The sequence below is a fragment of the Cricetulus griseus genome (assembly GCF_003668045.3).
Source record: "Cricetulus griseus strain 17A/GY chromosome 1 unlocalized genomic scaffold, alternate assembly CriGri-PICRH-1.0 chr1_1, whole genome shotgun sequence".
Taxonomy (NCBI): domain Eukaryota; kingdom Metazoa; phylum Chordata; class Mammalia; order Rodentia; family Cricetidae; genus Cricetulus; species Cricetulus griseus.
The window spans coordinates 122,043,279-122,060,529 of NW_023276807.1; the positions used below are offsets into that span (position 1 = coordinate 122,043,279).

General features: G+C 40.2%; 2 protein-coding genes across 5 annotated transcripts in view; both read left to right on the plus strand.

The window, feature by feature from the left end:
• The first annotated feature begins 490 nt into the window (after positions 1 to 490).
• The window catches only part of Tbc1d19 (TBC1 domain family member 19), a 103,230-nt gene continuing 86,469 nt past the window's right edge, over positions 491 to 17,251 (plus strand). For 2 of the 4 annotated variants that reach the window (XR_003479466.2, XM_027386940.2), the window contains exon 1: positions 491 to 730. Coding sequence is in view for 2 of the 4 variants with exons in the window: in XM_027386940.2 (XP_027242741.1) it covers positions 632 to 730 (99 nt within the window). In the remaining 2 variants the exon portion in view is untranslated. The remainder of the gene's footprint in view (positions 731 to 17,251) is intronic. The other 2 variants (XM_027386939.2, XM_027386941.2) reach the window with 2 other exon arrangements.
• LOC100774337 (thymosin beta-4) lies at positions 7,852 to 8,335 on the plus strand. Its single transcript, XM_027386943.2, has one exon. It carries the CDS (start codon positions 7,932 to 7,934, stop codon positions 8,064 to 8,066), a length of 135 nt encoding a protein of 44 aa, XP_027242744.1. The 5' UTR covers positions 7,852 to 7,931; the 3' UTR covers positions 8,067 to 8,335.

The window sequence follows — 17,251 nt, forward strand, 5'->3', positions numbered from 1 at the left end:
AACAATAGAAAGAAAAGAAAAGTGCAACTTCATGAATGCATTGTTTCTTACTCGCTCAACCATCAAAACATCCTGTCAATTGGCATAAACTGAATTCTGAAATTCAAGCACCTCCCTGCACTGCGACAGCTAGTGTCAGAGCTCCACAATTCTTGGGTGTAATTACCAGCAATTGCGTTCACAGGCGTGTTCTGAAGAGTTATGAACATCTATAATATACACCAAATTTCAACACACACACACACACACACACACACACACACACACACACACACACACACACACACACAGAATTCTCAGTTCTTTTGAGCATCCGAAACTTTGTGGTTGCCGAAGAACAAGCTTTTGTTCTGGGTTTTCGATCAGACCCGGTAGTAACAATGAAATGAAATCTACTTCCCGGCCCTGGAGTCCTTCCGTCCTCGGAACCCAAGTGCTGGACCTTTCCGATGCGGAGGGGACCAGAAAGGGACGGACACAAGGCCCAGCAGTTGCCTGGCAACGCCCGCTGGTGGAGTCCCAGCGTAAAAAAGGTCCGGGAGAAGTGTCAGCGGCCGGGAGTGGGACCCTGCAGTGCATTCTTTTCGGGCCAGCGGCTATCCCCGCGGCTGGGCGGGCTAGGGCAGGGGAGATGTTGCAGGAGGAGTCGGATCTGTCTCTCATCATTGCCCAGATAGTCCAGAAACTCAAGGGCTCCAATTTGTACGCTCAGCTGGAACGGCAGGCCTGGGTAAGCGGGGCTGATGGGAAGCTATGGAGACCGGCGGGCCGCAGGACGTCCTGTCTGCCACACTGCCTTCACCCAAGCCAGAGCTCTCTGCTCTTCTCACCCCTTGTGGTGTCTTAAACCCCTCCCTGAGCTCCGCTCCTTGGTTTGCTCAGACCCAGGCATGGGGCGATTGTATTTTGTTACAGATGGGTGGGGCACATCACGCCTTTCTTCAGGCCAGAGAATGGCCAAGGCCTCTCATTCATTTATTCTTGTAGTCAATTAAGGGACTTATTCTCTTAAACTGTTGTACTCATTGAGTGGCATGCCTTCCTTCTCTTTTAGTGTCTGGTGGGTGGATTGGGGCCCAATGTGCATTTTTTAAAATGTGTCACTTTGTTGCACTTCACTGTCTCTGCAGTGATTTCCGATGCACCCCCTAGCATTTATTGAACTCATTCAAACAGACTAGGCACTGCGAGTACGCAGAATGACCGGGGGATCTTTACTATATGAGAATGTCATCTAAATGGAATCACACAGTATGTAAACTTGAGTGGGAGCTTCTGTCAGCGTTAGGCTTTTGGAATTCGTCTATACTGTTGTTATTTCTGTACTTCTGTTCCGTTTAATTGATGATCAGCTTTTAATTGTTTGGAAGCCCCACCGTTAGTTTCTCTATTTAGTACTTATGTGGTGGATATCTAGGTTGTTTAGAGATTATGGAATGATAATATGTATTTTCTGGGACTTTATCTTTGATCCATGGGTTATCTGCAAAATGCACTGTTTAGTTTTCAAATTTTGGGAGATTTTTTCCAGTGTCTTCCTTTGTTGTTTTTAGTTTAACTCTGGGATGAAGAACATTTATATTAATTACTTAAATTTTGTGGAAGAGAAAGTTTGTAAGAGCCAGAGGTGATGGATGATTCTAAGGACATGGTGTCTCCCAGACACAGTAGGACGGATGCACATATGAACTCACAGAGACTGGTAGCATGCACAAGACCTATACAAATTCCAGTCAGATGAAGTTCCATCAAGGAGAGAGGAAAGTGGGTACATTTTCCCACCTCTAACCAAGAAGCTATCTGCAATTGATGTCCATTGGCAAAGAGAAAATCGTTCCCACCCCAGTAGATTGTCACTGTATCAGCTATGCTCCAGGGGAGGTCCTGGAGTAGTTAGCCAATACAAAATGAACTCCATGCCTTTTGTTGGTAGACTTTGTTTCACTTGGCATTTTTGGTCTTATTGATTTTTTGCTGCTTTATTTTGACTTCTGGGATCTTTTGTTTGAGAGAGAGAGAGAGAGAGAGAGAGAGAGAGAGAGAGAGAGAGAGAGAGAGAGAGACATAAAATGGGTGGTTAGTTAGGTGGGGGGGTCTGGGGAGTAAGGGGAGTGGGAAACAAGATCAAAACATATCATCTGAAAATGTCAATTAAAATAGCAAATGTAACAATTAAAAATCAACATAACAAAAGTGAAAAGAAACTCAGTCTGTATGTTGAGTAGTTGATTGCTATTGGCCTCTCTGTGTCAGCCTCTTTCCTTTCCTCCCATGCTCTGCCCAAAGCCACAGAGTGTGGAGACAAGTTTGTTCTTGCATGACCTTGTTTAGAATCTGGTTCATTTTGTTTTCTTAACAGTTTCAGGTTTTCTTTGTGGGGTGTCAGAGTGGATTCAAAAGTTATCATTTTATTTCAAATGATCTGTTACTGATGAGAACTGGAAACTGAAATCACTCACTATTCCTGTGTTGGGGTCAAACTGTGGTTTTAAATCTAACTGTTACTTTCATGAAATTCTAAGATAATAAATACATAAATACATAATTTCAGTTAGGATTTTCATTAAGGTGGAACACCCAGAGTGCTAGACTTTCCACCTTTATGATTGTTTTTGTTTTTTCAATCTAGAATCTACTGTCCATTTCTACCTCTATTGTTTTCAGTCAAAAGAATTTCTATTTGTATTGTAAAATTTGATATAATTTTGTAAAATTCTCTACCCATTTCTTATACCATATAAAGTTTTTTGTAGGCTTATACTTTATACATAATTTTATTGTATACTATATTTTGTCATATCTATTGATATGTCTGTTACTACTAAGTTTTTAAAGGCAACAGTGTTATTACTTTATAAATAATACACATTTTCTCATTGTAAGTCTGTGAATGATACTGTCTCACAGTGGCTTTCTAAGATGGAGTTGGCACAAATTCACTGACACAAGTGTAAAGGAGTACAGCTATGTGATGAGAGAAATAGACATCTCATTTTTCTTTCTTATGTTGGTCAAGACTTATATAAAGGTATCCTGGCTTCATAGAATGAGTAAGGGGGTGCTACCTCCTTTTTTTATTTGCTACGTGTTCTGCAAGTGTTAATAACTTTTATTTTTTAATATTGGAGAGAAATCTCCAATGTAGTCTGTGTTTAGGGTTTTCTGTTTGGGAATTTAATTATTTTAATCAACACACATTGTTTTAGAATAGCTTCTGGATTATATAGAAATTGAGGGGAAGGTAGAGAATTCCCCATCACTGCTCTTACCTTTTGAGTGGCTCCTTTTATTGTTAATGTGTCTCACTGGTGTGTGGTGTATCTGTTACAGATGCCTAAAACCTATTCGCTATTACTGGAGTCTATGGTTCCATTAGGGCTCATTCTTTTTGCTGTACAGTTCCAGCGCTTTCAGAAATATATATCATGTAATATATTCCATGTGTCTTACCGTGCTGTTTTTCATCCCTTCCTTGTCCTGAGTACCCAGACTCCATCTACCATTATCTTTTTCTGTCTAAACATTTCCTGTTGAGAATATCATACCACTACACTTACACAGTAAGTGGTCTTTTCACTGTCTTCTCATACTTACCAATAATGCATCAGTTCTTAGTGTCTCTTGCATGACTCGATCATTAAGTTTTCTTCTACTAAGTAATATTTTATTGTGTAAACTTACCATTTTGTACATTTAACTGCTGAACAAAATTCTTGCTTTCCTTCAAGCTTTGACTGTAATGAATAAAACTTTTACAAAGAGTTCGTGTTAATGCTTCAGGTGTAGACATACATTTTCAAATTTGAGCAATACCAAGGATAGTGATTGATGGGTTGTGTGATAAGCTTATGGTTAATTTGCAAGAAAATGACAACTGGCCTTCCCAGGTGGTCACAGTATGTTTATATTCTCATGAACAATGGATGAAAATTCCCTTTGCTCACATTTTCCCCAGTACTTGTCATCTGTGCCTGGTATGTGCTGTGATAACTCATTGTTTTGGTTTCAAGTTCCTAATGGTGTAGCATGTCTTTAGGGACAGATTTTCTAGAGCAAATTGCTAGCATTTGCATGGGGGATAGAGTCTGGAGTTGGTCCAGAGTCTTGCTTGCATTCCGCCACTGAGTTATAGCCTGAGTCTCAAATTTCTTGGTTTTTATCCATCTAGTGTTGCTTTATTGATTTTCAGTTTAAAGGATATTTCTTTTCCACTTGACCTTCTAAGATGCAAGTGGTTTTCTTGCAGTGTGTTTGGGGTGTTACCTGTTGTCTTTTCCCTGGGCTTCTGTTGACATTCTCTCATTTCTGACTATATTTTGCCTGCCTATATCTGGTGGCTTTTAACATTTTCTTTCTGTTTGGAGGGATTTCAGCAGACTTGTTAAGGTGTACGTTGTTAAGGTATTGTTGTTTTTATATTATTATTGATGATCATTTTTCTGTTTGGATCTAATGTCAGTTTGACACAAGCTATAGTCATCTGAGAGGAGGGAGCCTCGGTTGAGAAAATGCCTCCAGGAGATCGTGCTGTAGGCAAGCCTGTGGAGCATTTTCTTATTAATTAGTGATTGATAGAGGATGGCCCAGCCCATTATGAATGGTGTTACACCTGTGCTGGTGGTCCTGGGTTCTATGAAAAAGCAGACTGAGCACACCATGGAGAGCAAGGCAATAAGCAGCACTCCTCCATGTCCTCTCCATCAGCTCCTGCTTCTGGGTTCCACCCTGTTTGAGTTCCAGTCCTGACTTCTTCACTGATGAACAGTGATGTGGAAATGTAACCCAAATAAACTTTTTCCTCCTCAAGTTGCTTTGGTCATGGTGTTTCATCACAGCAATAGTAATTCTCAATAAGACAGGGTCTAGAGCCTGTTTAAAACCAGCAGCAGTTTGGGAAATCAACTGGATGGCTTTCAAATACCAGTTCTGCCACTTGTTCCTTGGTTCCACAGTAGGCCTCACATGGAATTATGTCAATAATACTTTCTAAAATTCCTCTCCCCCTTCCTGTTTAGTTTAGAGATTTCCTGTGGACCTTTGAATTCCTTCATCCTGTTTTGTGCCATTTCTTATCTCTCATAAATCCACCTAATGAGTTCTTGTGCATATTTTATTTGTGCATACTCTATTTTTCAGTTATAAAATTTCCGGGTGGTTTGCCTTTAAAGATATATTTTTAATTTGTGTGTATGTATATGTCTGCCATATGTGTGTACAGGTGGGGAGGTCAGCAGCAGACATCAGGTCCCCTGGAGCTGGAGTTACAGGGCACTGTGAGCCCCTGGGTCTGGGTTTGGGGAACCACACTCAGGTCTCTGAGAGATCAGTGAATGCTTTAACCGTTGAGCCTTGTTCCCAGCCCTTTTGGGTGATTATTGTTTACGGAAGCCAGTTCTGAGTCTATTTTCCTGGATTTTTATAATCATTTTCCCATGTATGTGTGAAGTTAGGCACTGTGTCCTTCTTAATTGTAACGGTCCCTCTCCATTAAAACTGTTATCTGAATTACTCACAGAGTACTTTGTAATCCTTTTTCCTCTTGCCTTTGTTTTCGTGATACCAGTCAGACAGCAGCAGCATGCCTATATCGAAAGCTTTGCATTCTGGGCAAATTAAAATATAGCCTCTAAATAAGAACATCATTGTCACCTTTTCCCCTGAGTCAGTCTTGGGACTAGTCACCCACTTTAATGCCATTATGCAATGTGTTGAGTCAAGGCTGAGTTTCCTCAAGATCAACCTCCCCTTGGTTCTTTCCTGGGCCTCCTAGCTTTTCAACAAAGGATTTGGTGTATTCTGTGGGTCCTTTACATTTGGGTCTAAAACTTTAATCTTTTTTCCTGTTAGACTGCCAAAATCCTTTCTCAGTGCTTTTACTTGTGTTTATGTTTTTAGCCTTCTATCACAGAGTCCCAGTTCTTGAAGCTAAAACTGGCCAATCATTTAATACTTGTAAAGCCCCTACTTATTTCTCTGTGTGTCTTTGGTAGCCCTGCATGAGATTTTGTGCTGGGCTGGTCCTGATTCTCAAGCCCATGTCTTTCTGAATAGGCTTACAACCCCAGAGGAAGTGTGGCTATTTTATAGCCAGTTACTCTCTCAGGATCTTCGATTGTTGCTCTAATTTCCGTTTACTCAGCAATGCTTTTCTACTTTTAGATATGTGGTGTGTGTGAGAGAGAGAGAGAGAAAGAGGGGGGAGATGGGGGAAGGGAGAGAAAGGGAGAAAGGGATAAAGGGAGAGAGAATCTTCACTTTTTGTTCTTTGTTCTAGATAAGGGTATTAACCAGCTAGCAGAGACTCTACTCTTTGTTCTAGACAAGGGTATTAATCATCTAGAAGTTTCTCCATCCACCTTGTACATATTCATCCCATTTGGTGAGGGTTGAATAATATATGTCACACTTATAAGTAAGTGGTTTATGAAAGGAAACCTGTTTTTTTAAAGGTGTAAATGAGACAGCATTATTTTTTATCCAATGTCCTTCATTGTCTCAATGTTGAATATAGACTTTGCCCTTCACCCTTGAAACACTGACCCAATAGTACCTTTAATTAGCTTTGCTAAAGTACTTTTGAACAGCTCATGGGATCCTGTGTATCTTTTACATTTAATTAGCATATTTTCCTGCTAGTACACCTGTACTGCCCCAAGTTTTCCATTTAGGTGTTCACAGAAATTGGTAGAGCAACTTAACACAGAAAAATATAATTGCATAGATGTTTAAAAGCTAAATACAGATTTTTAGACTTTTCTCCTTGCAATCTAATGTTGTCTTTAGCATACTTACTAGCCACCAATTTTGTTTTAATATATCCCCTTATATAGTAAACTGGTTATATTTTTTGTTTTCTGAATATTCCCAAGTACTGTCTTGAAGTTAATCTAAGTCTTAGGATGGAGTTTTCTCGTTCATTCTCTAGACACTGGGGTGACGTCTCATTCCAAATTGATGTCCAGTGCCACATCAGTATTGTTACTTTATCTTATTGTGGCTAAAATGGATGTTGTATAAAGCTCTGGAATGCCATTTTTATTCCATTAAGCATTTAATATATCTTGTTGTTCAGTTTTTAATTATAAATAATAGTTATGACAGGAAGGGCCCTGAAACAAACAGGATTTGGATAGAAGAATATGTAATAGATACTATCATGTCCAGAACCCCAGAACATCTAAATATTAGTTTAAAAAACTCATGAAATTATATCTCAAATATATAAAGATATAATTTACATTAGTATGAAACAGCTGGGGCAAAATTAGAGCAAAATGCATTTTATCTTTTAAAGAAGACTTTTAAAATTATTTTAAAATTGTGTGTGCATGTGTGTGTGCTTGTGTGCATGTGATCAAGGGATTGTGTGTGTGTGTGTGTGTGTGTGTGTGTGTTTGTGAGTGAGTGGGTGTGTGAGCACTCGTGAATGTGGGTATGTGCTTGTGAATGTAGCTGCCCATGGAAGCTAGAGGCACCAGATCTTTCTAAAGCTTCCCATGGAAGCTAGAGGCACCAGCTCTTTCTAAAGCTGGAGTTTCAGGTGGCTGTAACCCACCTTATGTTGGCGCTAAGAACTGAATTTGCGTCCCCTGGAAGAGCTGTATGCGTAGTCTGTCTTTCTTGGTATCTTTTTAGGTAATATTTGGCATATACTTGGGGAAGATCTAGATTCGACTGTTACAGTGGATATGCAAATTAGAGACTTAGGGTCTCTTATAAGTGATGTCATCTTTATCCATTTTATGTTGTCTTTTGTTGTATCTTTAATTTTATAAAGATAGGATAGTAAGGAAATAAGTGGTAGCATACAGAATTCCAAGAGCTCGGTATGGAATTTATACTTAAGATACAAGATATAGACAATCGGTGGCGTCCTCTGAGCAGATCCTACTCTCCTTGTTCGTGCGCCTCGCTCGCTCTTTCCGGCAACCATGTCTGACAAACCCGATATGGCTGAGATCGAGAAATTCGATATGTCGAAATTGAAGAAGACAGAAACGCAAGAGAAAAATCCTCTGCCTTCAAAAGGAACAATTGAACAGGAGAAGCAAGCTGGTGAATCGTAATGAGGCGAGCGCCGCCAATAGGCACTGTACATTCCACAAGCATTGCCTTCTTATTTTACTTCTTTTAGCTGTTTAACTTTGTAAGATGCAAAGAGGTTGGATCAAGTTTAAATGACTGTGCTGCCCCTTTCACATCAAAGAATCAGAACTACTGACCAGGAAGGCCTCCCCTGCCTCTCCCACCCATCTGTCGGTCTGGCTGGCAGGGAGGGAAAAGAACTTGCATGTTGGTGAAAGAAAAAGCTGGGTGGGAGGTGGTGAAATATAGAGAAAAATTCATGATGGTCCAAGGTGTCCTGCAGGATGTAAAATGCAGTTTGATCAGAGTGCCATTTTTTTTGTTCAAATTATTTTAATTATTGGAATGCACAATTTTTTAACATGCAAATAAAGTTTTAAAACCTGAAAAAAAGATACAAGATATATAATACAATGTGAATTTGTCTTCTTAAAGTACATCTCATGTTTTATGTAGTCACTGAATTGCTTAGAAAATGTCACGTAGGATTCCTGGATAAGTAAGTGCAAGTTGAAAGGGTGAAGCCAGAAAATTGGTCACAAAAAGTGAACTGAGAATGATTTTATGAAAGGGAATAAGAAGTAATGGTGAGAATGAATGTAGATGTGTAGCAGAAAAATGGGTCAGCTTGGGCAAGTCAGCAGAAGGTAGCCAGGGAAGGATCCATCTTCAGGTGAGAGAAACCAGAGTAGGGCTGGAATTATATAGCAGCACATGTTGAGTGTAAGGCACAGTCAGCATTTAGGGCACCAGACATTCCAATCTGAAATTAACACTTATTCCTGGCTACAGGGTGTCCATTGGGACTTCTAGGATTACAGCAATGAGTCTGCGCTACAGTTTTAGATGGAACCAGAAGTATTAGGAAGAAATGGAGATACCCTATTCAACATGTTTTCATTGAGCATCTCATTAATGATGGTAATGGGCTCTTGAGAGGAATCAGACGAAATTCAGAACAATTACACTAATGACAAAGATGTCTGGGAATTACTGTGGGAAAGGGAAATATCTTTTAAAATTGTATCTCTTTTATTTTTATGTCTTTAATTATGCTGTGAGATCTTCAAAAGTAAGGGAGGATATCTTCTTTTATTTCTAAACTCAGTAACTGGTATGCATAAAGGATTCAATTAATTATTGCAAGAGCAATACAGATGAATGGAACAGAAATGCACCTAGAAGAAATGCCTGGACAGTCAGGAAATCTTAGCACTCAGGATGGAAGGTGAAACCCAGTTACCAGTGTTGGAGCATTGAGAAGGCCAGGGTGGTTTCTGAGAAGGCCAGGTGCAGGAACTTTCTAGATAGGTAAAGGTATCTAGGTTGGGTGGGGCTAGCCTTTTGGAGAGTTAGAAGTTCCTGAATGAGTATTTATCAGTTATTATTATTGTTGTTAACTACACAGGAGCATGAGGGCTGGAGGCACAGTATTGTTTTCTGAGAACACCCATGCCCCTTTACCCAGCAGAGATGGGATGAGGCTTTTTCTTTACTTGCTTTTACTTCTTCGTTCTACATGATCGTCTGTGATTCCACAAGCAGTGCACAAATTGAGCCCAGGAGGCCTCAACACTACATAAAGAACCACAGGCAACTAAGGAATGCTGAGAATGGGAGAGATAGTCTTCCCCAGGGAGGAGCACACTAACTGATTCTCCAGTACCAAGTCCTCAGCCCTGAAAACAATGCATACACCTAACATTCTACAGACCAAGCAGTTATATTTAGGAATATATCTATATCTATATATTTTACATATATATTTATGTAACAACCATTAATGAAAAAAGAGACCATGATTTGAAAAAGAACAAGGAAAGGTACATGAAAGGTTTGGAGGGAGGAAAGGGAAGGGGATAATGATGTAATTATAATCTCAAAAAAATAATTTAAAAAGCACTTAGGAGTTACAAGCAAGTGGAATCGATTTTTCCAAAAGGAAACAGTTGGGAAACCGGCAAAACCTATTATAATCCACATGTATTCATGTGTGCTTTTATTCTTAGCATTCATTTTATAATTCAAAAATATTTGGAAGATACTTTACCAAAAAAATGAGTAAAGTTAACATGCCCCTTAAAAGAAAGCCATTATGCGTAGTGATGAAATTTAAGCGTTGAGTAAAAATGTGACATTGGGAAAGTGTGCCTGCCACTGTGAATTTAATGGCTTCCCAATATAACTTGTGGGTGATATTGATGGTGACAATAATGACTATTACTTTTTGATTTGTTCAATGACATGTGTGACTCACTTGCCTTAGTTAACCAGTATTTGACCATGCATGGCATTACAGAATCATATGTAGGGAACAGACTCAAGTTCAAGGTTGACTGATACATTTTTATGTATTAGAGACAGGAGAGCTTATTGATGTCAGATTCCACATCACAGCCAGTCTTTAGAAAAACACTACTTACCAGATTTTGATGTATTCTTAAAAGAACACCTTGAACTATCTGAAAAGGATAATACAATTCTATTCCATTTGCAGTTACACATATGCATATTTCATATACATCAGACAAAACAGCAAGTGCTATAGATTAATTGCCACGGAAATTTCAAGAATGTGATAGTTTCCACCTACTAATTCATATATTGAAATTTACATAATGCTTCTCATTGATGTTTCATATTTGTTTCTGAAAATTCAGCCTCTTTATTTAGGCTAATATATAATGAGTTATGATGATTATTTTAAAATTAATCAGACTATTTTTTTATTGTGGTGAGATACGCATAAAGTTTACCTCTGCTCCTTAGGTGTGCAGTCCTTTGGCATTAAGTGCACTCACACTGTTGTGAAACACACCACCGTCCTTCTCCAGAACTGTTGAAATTCATCTGGGACTAACGCTGTGTGCTGTTAAATACAGACTCCCAATCTCTCCCTCTCCCTGGTCACCATTCCACTTCCTGTTTTGATGCACTATTCTGGGCAAAAGCAAATCATAGTATTTGCTTTGGCTTTCTTATATGTGTCCCTTTCATGTAGCAAGACATTTCCAAGTCCATTGAGATAATAGCATGTTTCAGAAATTACTTTTAAATGGAAGAATGATATTCATATACACACAGCATTTTGCTTATCTGTTCATTATCTATAGATATGTGGGCTGTTGGCCTGTTGGGAATCGCACTGGAGTCAAGTATCTATTTGAGTCCCTGCTTTGGGTTCTTTGGGTATGCAGCCAGTAGTAGAATTCCTAAAGCACACAGTAGTAGTCATCTGCTTCATTTTTTTCTCCATTTTTTAATTTGAATTAGAAACAAGATTGTTTTACATGTCAATACCAGTTCCCTCTGCCTCCCATCTTCCCCTGCTCCCCCCACCAACTAACACCCTACCTATCTCATACTCTTTCTGTTCCCCAGAGAGAGTGAGGCTTTCCATAGGTGGTCTTCAGAGTCTGTCATATCCTTTGGGATAGGGCCTAGGCCCACCCCCACGTGTCTAGGCTGAGAGAGTATCCCTCCATGTGAGATGGGCTCCCAAAGTCCACTCCTATGCTAGGGATAAGTACTGATCCACTCCAAGGGGCCCCATAGATTTCTGAGGTCTCCTCACTGACACCCATGTTACTGGGGTCTGGATCAGTCCCATGCTGGTTTCCCAGCTATCAGTCTGGGGACAAAGAGCTCTCCCTTGTTCCAGTCAGCTGTTTCTGTGGGTTTCACCAGCCTGGACCCTTTGTTCATCACTCCTCCCTCTCTGCAGCTGGGTTCCAGTTCAGTTCAGTGTTTAGCTGCAGGTGTCTGCTTCTACTTCTACCAGCTGCCGGATGAAGGCTATAGGATGGAATATAAGTCAGTCATCAATCTCATTATAAGGGGAGGGCATTTAAGATCGCCTCTCCTTTGCTGCTTAGATTGTTAGTTGGTGTCATCTTTGTAGATCATCTGCTTCATTTTTAGCCATCGTTATTTTTAAATGTTTTTACTTTGATCAAATGGTGTAACAATATGTATAATCCACGTAAAGTATCCTGGAGTCCTCAGTGATTTTAAAGGGATGCAGATCCTGAGACTGAAAGGGTGGGAATCAGGATCTGGATGACAAGTGAGCCAGGTCCGTTGGGAAGTCACAACAGTAGGAACAAGTAAGCTAGGTCCCTTAGGAAGCCATGACAGTGACAGACAGGCAAGGGGAGAGTTGTTCTCACACAACTAAGACTGTGATACAAGAAAATTTGATGAAGCTTGAAACAGCTGTGGCCTTGAGGAAAGCAAATTCAGAGAAGGTGCAATAGCTATGATGAAAGGCCTCTCAGCAAAAGGGAGCAAGCCTGCTGGGCTGAGGGTGGAGGCGTCGCATGTTAGGTAAGTGCATTCTATTGAACAGGAAGGGCCGCCTGCTTGACAATAGTTCATAGCAGTCATGTAAGGCAGGAATGTCAACCATTTCTAAACTGGAGAGCTGGTACAGCTTCCACGGTGGATTTTCTCAGGCAGATCACCACTTGCACAGGGCAGGGGACTTTCTGTGGTTAGTGGCACAGCAGAGCTCCCTATAGTCCCATCTAACCCTAAATTTCCATGATTTTCAGGCATGGATGGATTCCTGGAGTCCAGTATTGGTATGTGAGTGTAGTGAGAAGGGGAGGTGATGGGGCCCCATCAAGCAAAGGCTCATGGGAGTCCTTTCAGTGCACCTGCTGTGTGTGAGGCCTATGGCCTCCTTCTCCCTCCACACTGCAGCTGCTGTTTTGCTTCTCCAGTTTCCTTGACTCACCCAGATCAGAAAATTTAGATTGTTTATAGCCAAGGCTTTGGACCTAGGACTGCTCTAGTGGGAATGGCAACTGTGTGCATGTGCCCCTGTGTGTATGCACACCTGTGCAATGGGAAGAGAAAGATTGTGTGTTCTTAGGCATGCAGCAGGGTGGTGGCACCGTCACCCTGAGGGATGAAGAGGACACACAGGGTCAAAACTCTGACTTCCCCACCCACTGTTTTGCTGGAGGAGTATGTTTCAATTCTTGTTGTGAGCTAGAGACATAGGCTGAAGTTCTGGCTGTAGATCTTTTAAAAACATCTTTCTCCAAGACTCATATCTTCTTCCATGAAAATATGTTACAGATAACCAGTCTATTACCATCTGGGCATATCTTATTTTATCAGATAACTTTATATTGGACTGCATAGCCTAAAATTACTTTGATAATTTTTTCCTTGATTGTCATAATAACTTAGTTTTGTTTTTTTCATCTGTTAAATGAAGAAGAAACAAATGCAGAGATGTTAATTGGCTTAATCAAATTAATAAGTAAGTCTGGGAGATAATTTCAGCTCTCTGGTGCCAAACCCATGCTCACGCTATCGTAAGTGCTTTTTAAACTGTGTTCTATTATATCCAAGCTTTTAAAAAGGCAATTTAACAACTATATTGAATAACTCCTCAAATTCATTAAGCACCAAAAAAGTTTAGTGCATAGTCTGCATTGCTCCTGTAAATGTCTGTGTTTGCACGTGTCTGTGTCTGATGCTTTGCAAAAGTGAGGATGCCACTGCAGCTATTGTGCAAGGCAGGGTGTTGGCCAGGGAAAGCACAAGTGCGTATGTTCTCCAGGCTGCTACTGTAGCCTGCTGCAGGGGTGCAGCACACCAAGTGGAAGGAATACCATGCACATGCACTTGAACAGCTGGGTCAGAAGCCTTAGTCTGAGTTCTGTGTTAGAGACAAGGAAATTTTAGATTTACCTTAAAAATTTCTAACTCTTTCTCTGTCAATTTCCTGCATTGCTTTAGTTTGGGGGTGTGATTAGATTACTAGGAAATTTATTAGTAATACGAATACTTCTCTGTGAATCAGAATTATTCTCCCAGTTGAGCAATCAAAACAAAATACAGAAATAAGATACTGGAACTGAATCAGAGTGGAGCTGCACCTTTTAGACACTGATTGAATGTTAGTGACAGAAGGCTTGTTCTCAATGTGTAGGAAAGCTGCCTTCAGTGTGGTTTATACAGCTAAATTCCCAATAGTGTTTCTAGTCAGTTTTTTTTTTCCTAGTGAGTTTTTAGAGAGGCTCATGCTACTGAATCATGCATCTAATCTTGTAGGGAAGCAGTCTTCAGCCAATGTCCCAGGGGAAGAATGCTATGGTGGCTATTTCCTACACACTCTGTCAGTATCCATACCTGGACCACAGGGTTTTTTATTATTTATTTATTTATTTATTTATTTATTTTTTATCGTTCCTTCATAGATCTGAGGCTCTGGAGTCTTTAACACGCTGTGCCCATGTCAGCAGTACACACTCACTCAGGGCTCCCTCTCACTCAGGAGTCCTTCACTCTCTACAGGCTTGCATTCAGTATAAAAAGTCTAACAAGGAAGTCTAGCGACATTGAAATAATGAAAATGTTTAGAAAGAATAACAAGCTTTTCTCTTCAAATTCTTTAAATGGCACTCAATGAATCATTTCCAAATATAAGTCAGAGAAGGGAAAGAAAAACAAGAGAAGTTAAATTTCCATTTGCCTTGGTCATTGTGAATAATGAGCCGGAGGTTTTACAGCTTTTAAAATACTCCTGGGAATAATGCTCAGTTAAAAATAATTTTATGAAGTTCCTTATTTATTTGGGATAAAATTGGCTAAAAAGAATAGAGCATGGTTTGGTCAATATAATTTTGTCAAGCAGCAATTAATGCCAGGGTAATATGGAGGATGCAAAAATGGAAACCTGGCCCTGTCCTTCAGTTGATAATCAGGTCAGAAAGATAAGTGAGATGAGTGTTCCAGTATAGTTTCCGTGCTGTCACAGAGGACATGGTGTTCTGTCTGTGTTAGGGGAGCTGGGAAGGAAGCTTCGGAAGCTACTATGTGTTTGTGATGATCGAGCATTTTTTTCTAAGGAAATGACATGAATAAAAGCTTGGAGCCCTCAAGGGATTTCCACTTGTGGGATCACTGGATATAACTTACTATGACTAGTGAGTACCATGATGAGAAATGGAGGGCATCGTTAGCTTGGTCCAGCAGCCCCAGCGGCAGATCTCTAGGCATAAAGTAGATTTACATTGTAAAGGGACATGCATGCCTGTTGAAATTTTCAGACCCCTTTGTCTTTCTGGAGAGCCACAGCCAGGGCAGGCTTACATTTTAGGAAGAAAGCACTAGAGAGCAGATTGGAAAAGGTGATGTTTGTTCATTCATTCATTCATTCATTCATTCATTCATTCATTCATTCAAAAACTGTGTATTGTGTATGTACTTTGTGAAAGTAACTATTTTAGGCTCAAAGATAGCTGCCCCTTGTGGAGCTTGCCACTAAACAATGAGACATATAACTTGCCAATAAGCATAGTAAATGAATTGATTGATAGTATGCTAGGAGCTAGTGAATGCTAACAAAGAAGAAAAAGTACAGGACTTTGGGAATGCCAGGTGAGGAGTGCCATCTAAGTAAGATAACAACATTTCAAGTTCAGAAACTATTGCACTTATTCAAATAAAAGATGATGCCTGTGGCTGTGGCAACAGCTCAGTGGTTAAGAGCACTTATACTCACAGGGATCTGAATTTGGTTCCTGGCACCCATGTCTAGAGCTCACCACTGTCTGTTACTCCAGTTCTGGAGAATCTGACACCCTCCCCTTGTGTAAATTTTAAAAGAAAAAAAAAGAGACAGGACTAGACTAAAGGTGAGACTTTAGAGTGGAGAAATGGGGTGTTTTGGAAAAAATGTTTCTTTTCTTTTATTTCTGAAGCTTTTTCATACAAATGACAAGCCAGCAGTGCATTTCAAGGTGAATGGCTTTTAACACCTACCTTGGAAGCTGGTAAGACTGTCACAGTCAGACCCCACATTTGTCTCCTTACCACTGCGGACCAGTTCCTCCCTGGCCACCTGATGTTCATGGTAATCAGCTTCTTGCATATGTGTATCTCTTAGTGTAGCTTAGTCTTGCCAACTTAAAAAACAATTGCCCTCTAGTCTTTTTAATATAGGATTGTTTATTTATCTGTGTGGTATATGTGTGTATACATGGTCACATGTGCTTATGCTCATGTGTGTGTGCTCCGGTGCATGTGTATGTGTTTGCATATATGTGGATGCCAGAAGGTGAAGCCATGTGTCTTCCACAGTCATTCTTCACTTTATATACTGAAGCAGGGTGTCTCACAAGAACCATACTCTTGCTAGCTTGACTACTGTAGTGAGCTATCTTACTCTGGGATCCCTTGTCATTGTCTTTCAAGTCCTGGAAATAGGAACAGGACACCATATGGACCTAGCATTTTTGTGAGTGCTGAGGCTCCCATGTCTGGTCCTCATATTCTCACAGCAAGCACTTTGTGCACTGAATCTTCTTTCCAGCCTCTTTCCCTTTCTTCTTAAGAATGTTTCCTCAGTTAAAGGGCTGGACTGTTTATCTTAGCGTTTCTCATCGCCTGGACTTTACTGACTATAAACTCGTAGTGCAGCTCACCATGCTTGTATGTTTTCTTAATTGGAAGCTGGATCCCAGGCTTCATCAGCCTTGGGTGCCATCCTTTTGGCACAGCTACTGTGTGTTCTTTCTCTGAGCAGCACATACTGTCTAGGTGTCTCTTCTGCAGAGTTAATAGATGTGTCTGCTCAATGCCTAGAGTCAGCAATTGCCTGGGGTTGCAAAATGATTGAATTTTAGTTTTAGCTATTAGCTGTAACACTTTAGTTTTAATGTGTTTAAGTGTTTTGCTGAAATGTATATTCATGCACAGCATATATACCTTGTGCCCATGGAGGCTAAAGAGCATTGGAACCACTCCAACTGGAGTTATGTACAGTTGTGAACTGCCATGTGGGTGCTGGCAACTGAACTCAGGTCCTTTGTAAGAGCAGCAAGTGTTGTTACCTGCCGAGCTATCTCCCCAGCTGGTGAGCTGCAATACTTACTAAATAAACATTTCCCTTTTACTGTTTGGTTTCTCAGTTGTACAGTTCTTATTAGAAAGGCAGGATAAATGTGCTTTCTTTTATTTACCAGTTTTCAAGGTAATGAGTTATTTCCCTGTCATACACAGTTTGATTACTCCATCCATGTTTTCACTATAGTGTTATTGACTGTACTGCTCTAGTTTCTTACTATCTCACACTGGAGTAGAGCAGCCCTCCCTCCTTCTCTATAATTGGCTCATTAGATGCTCTAGAGAATATTTGTTGCCTGGT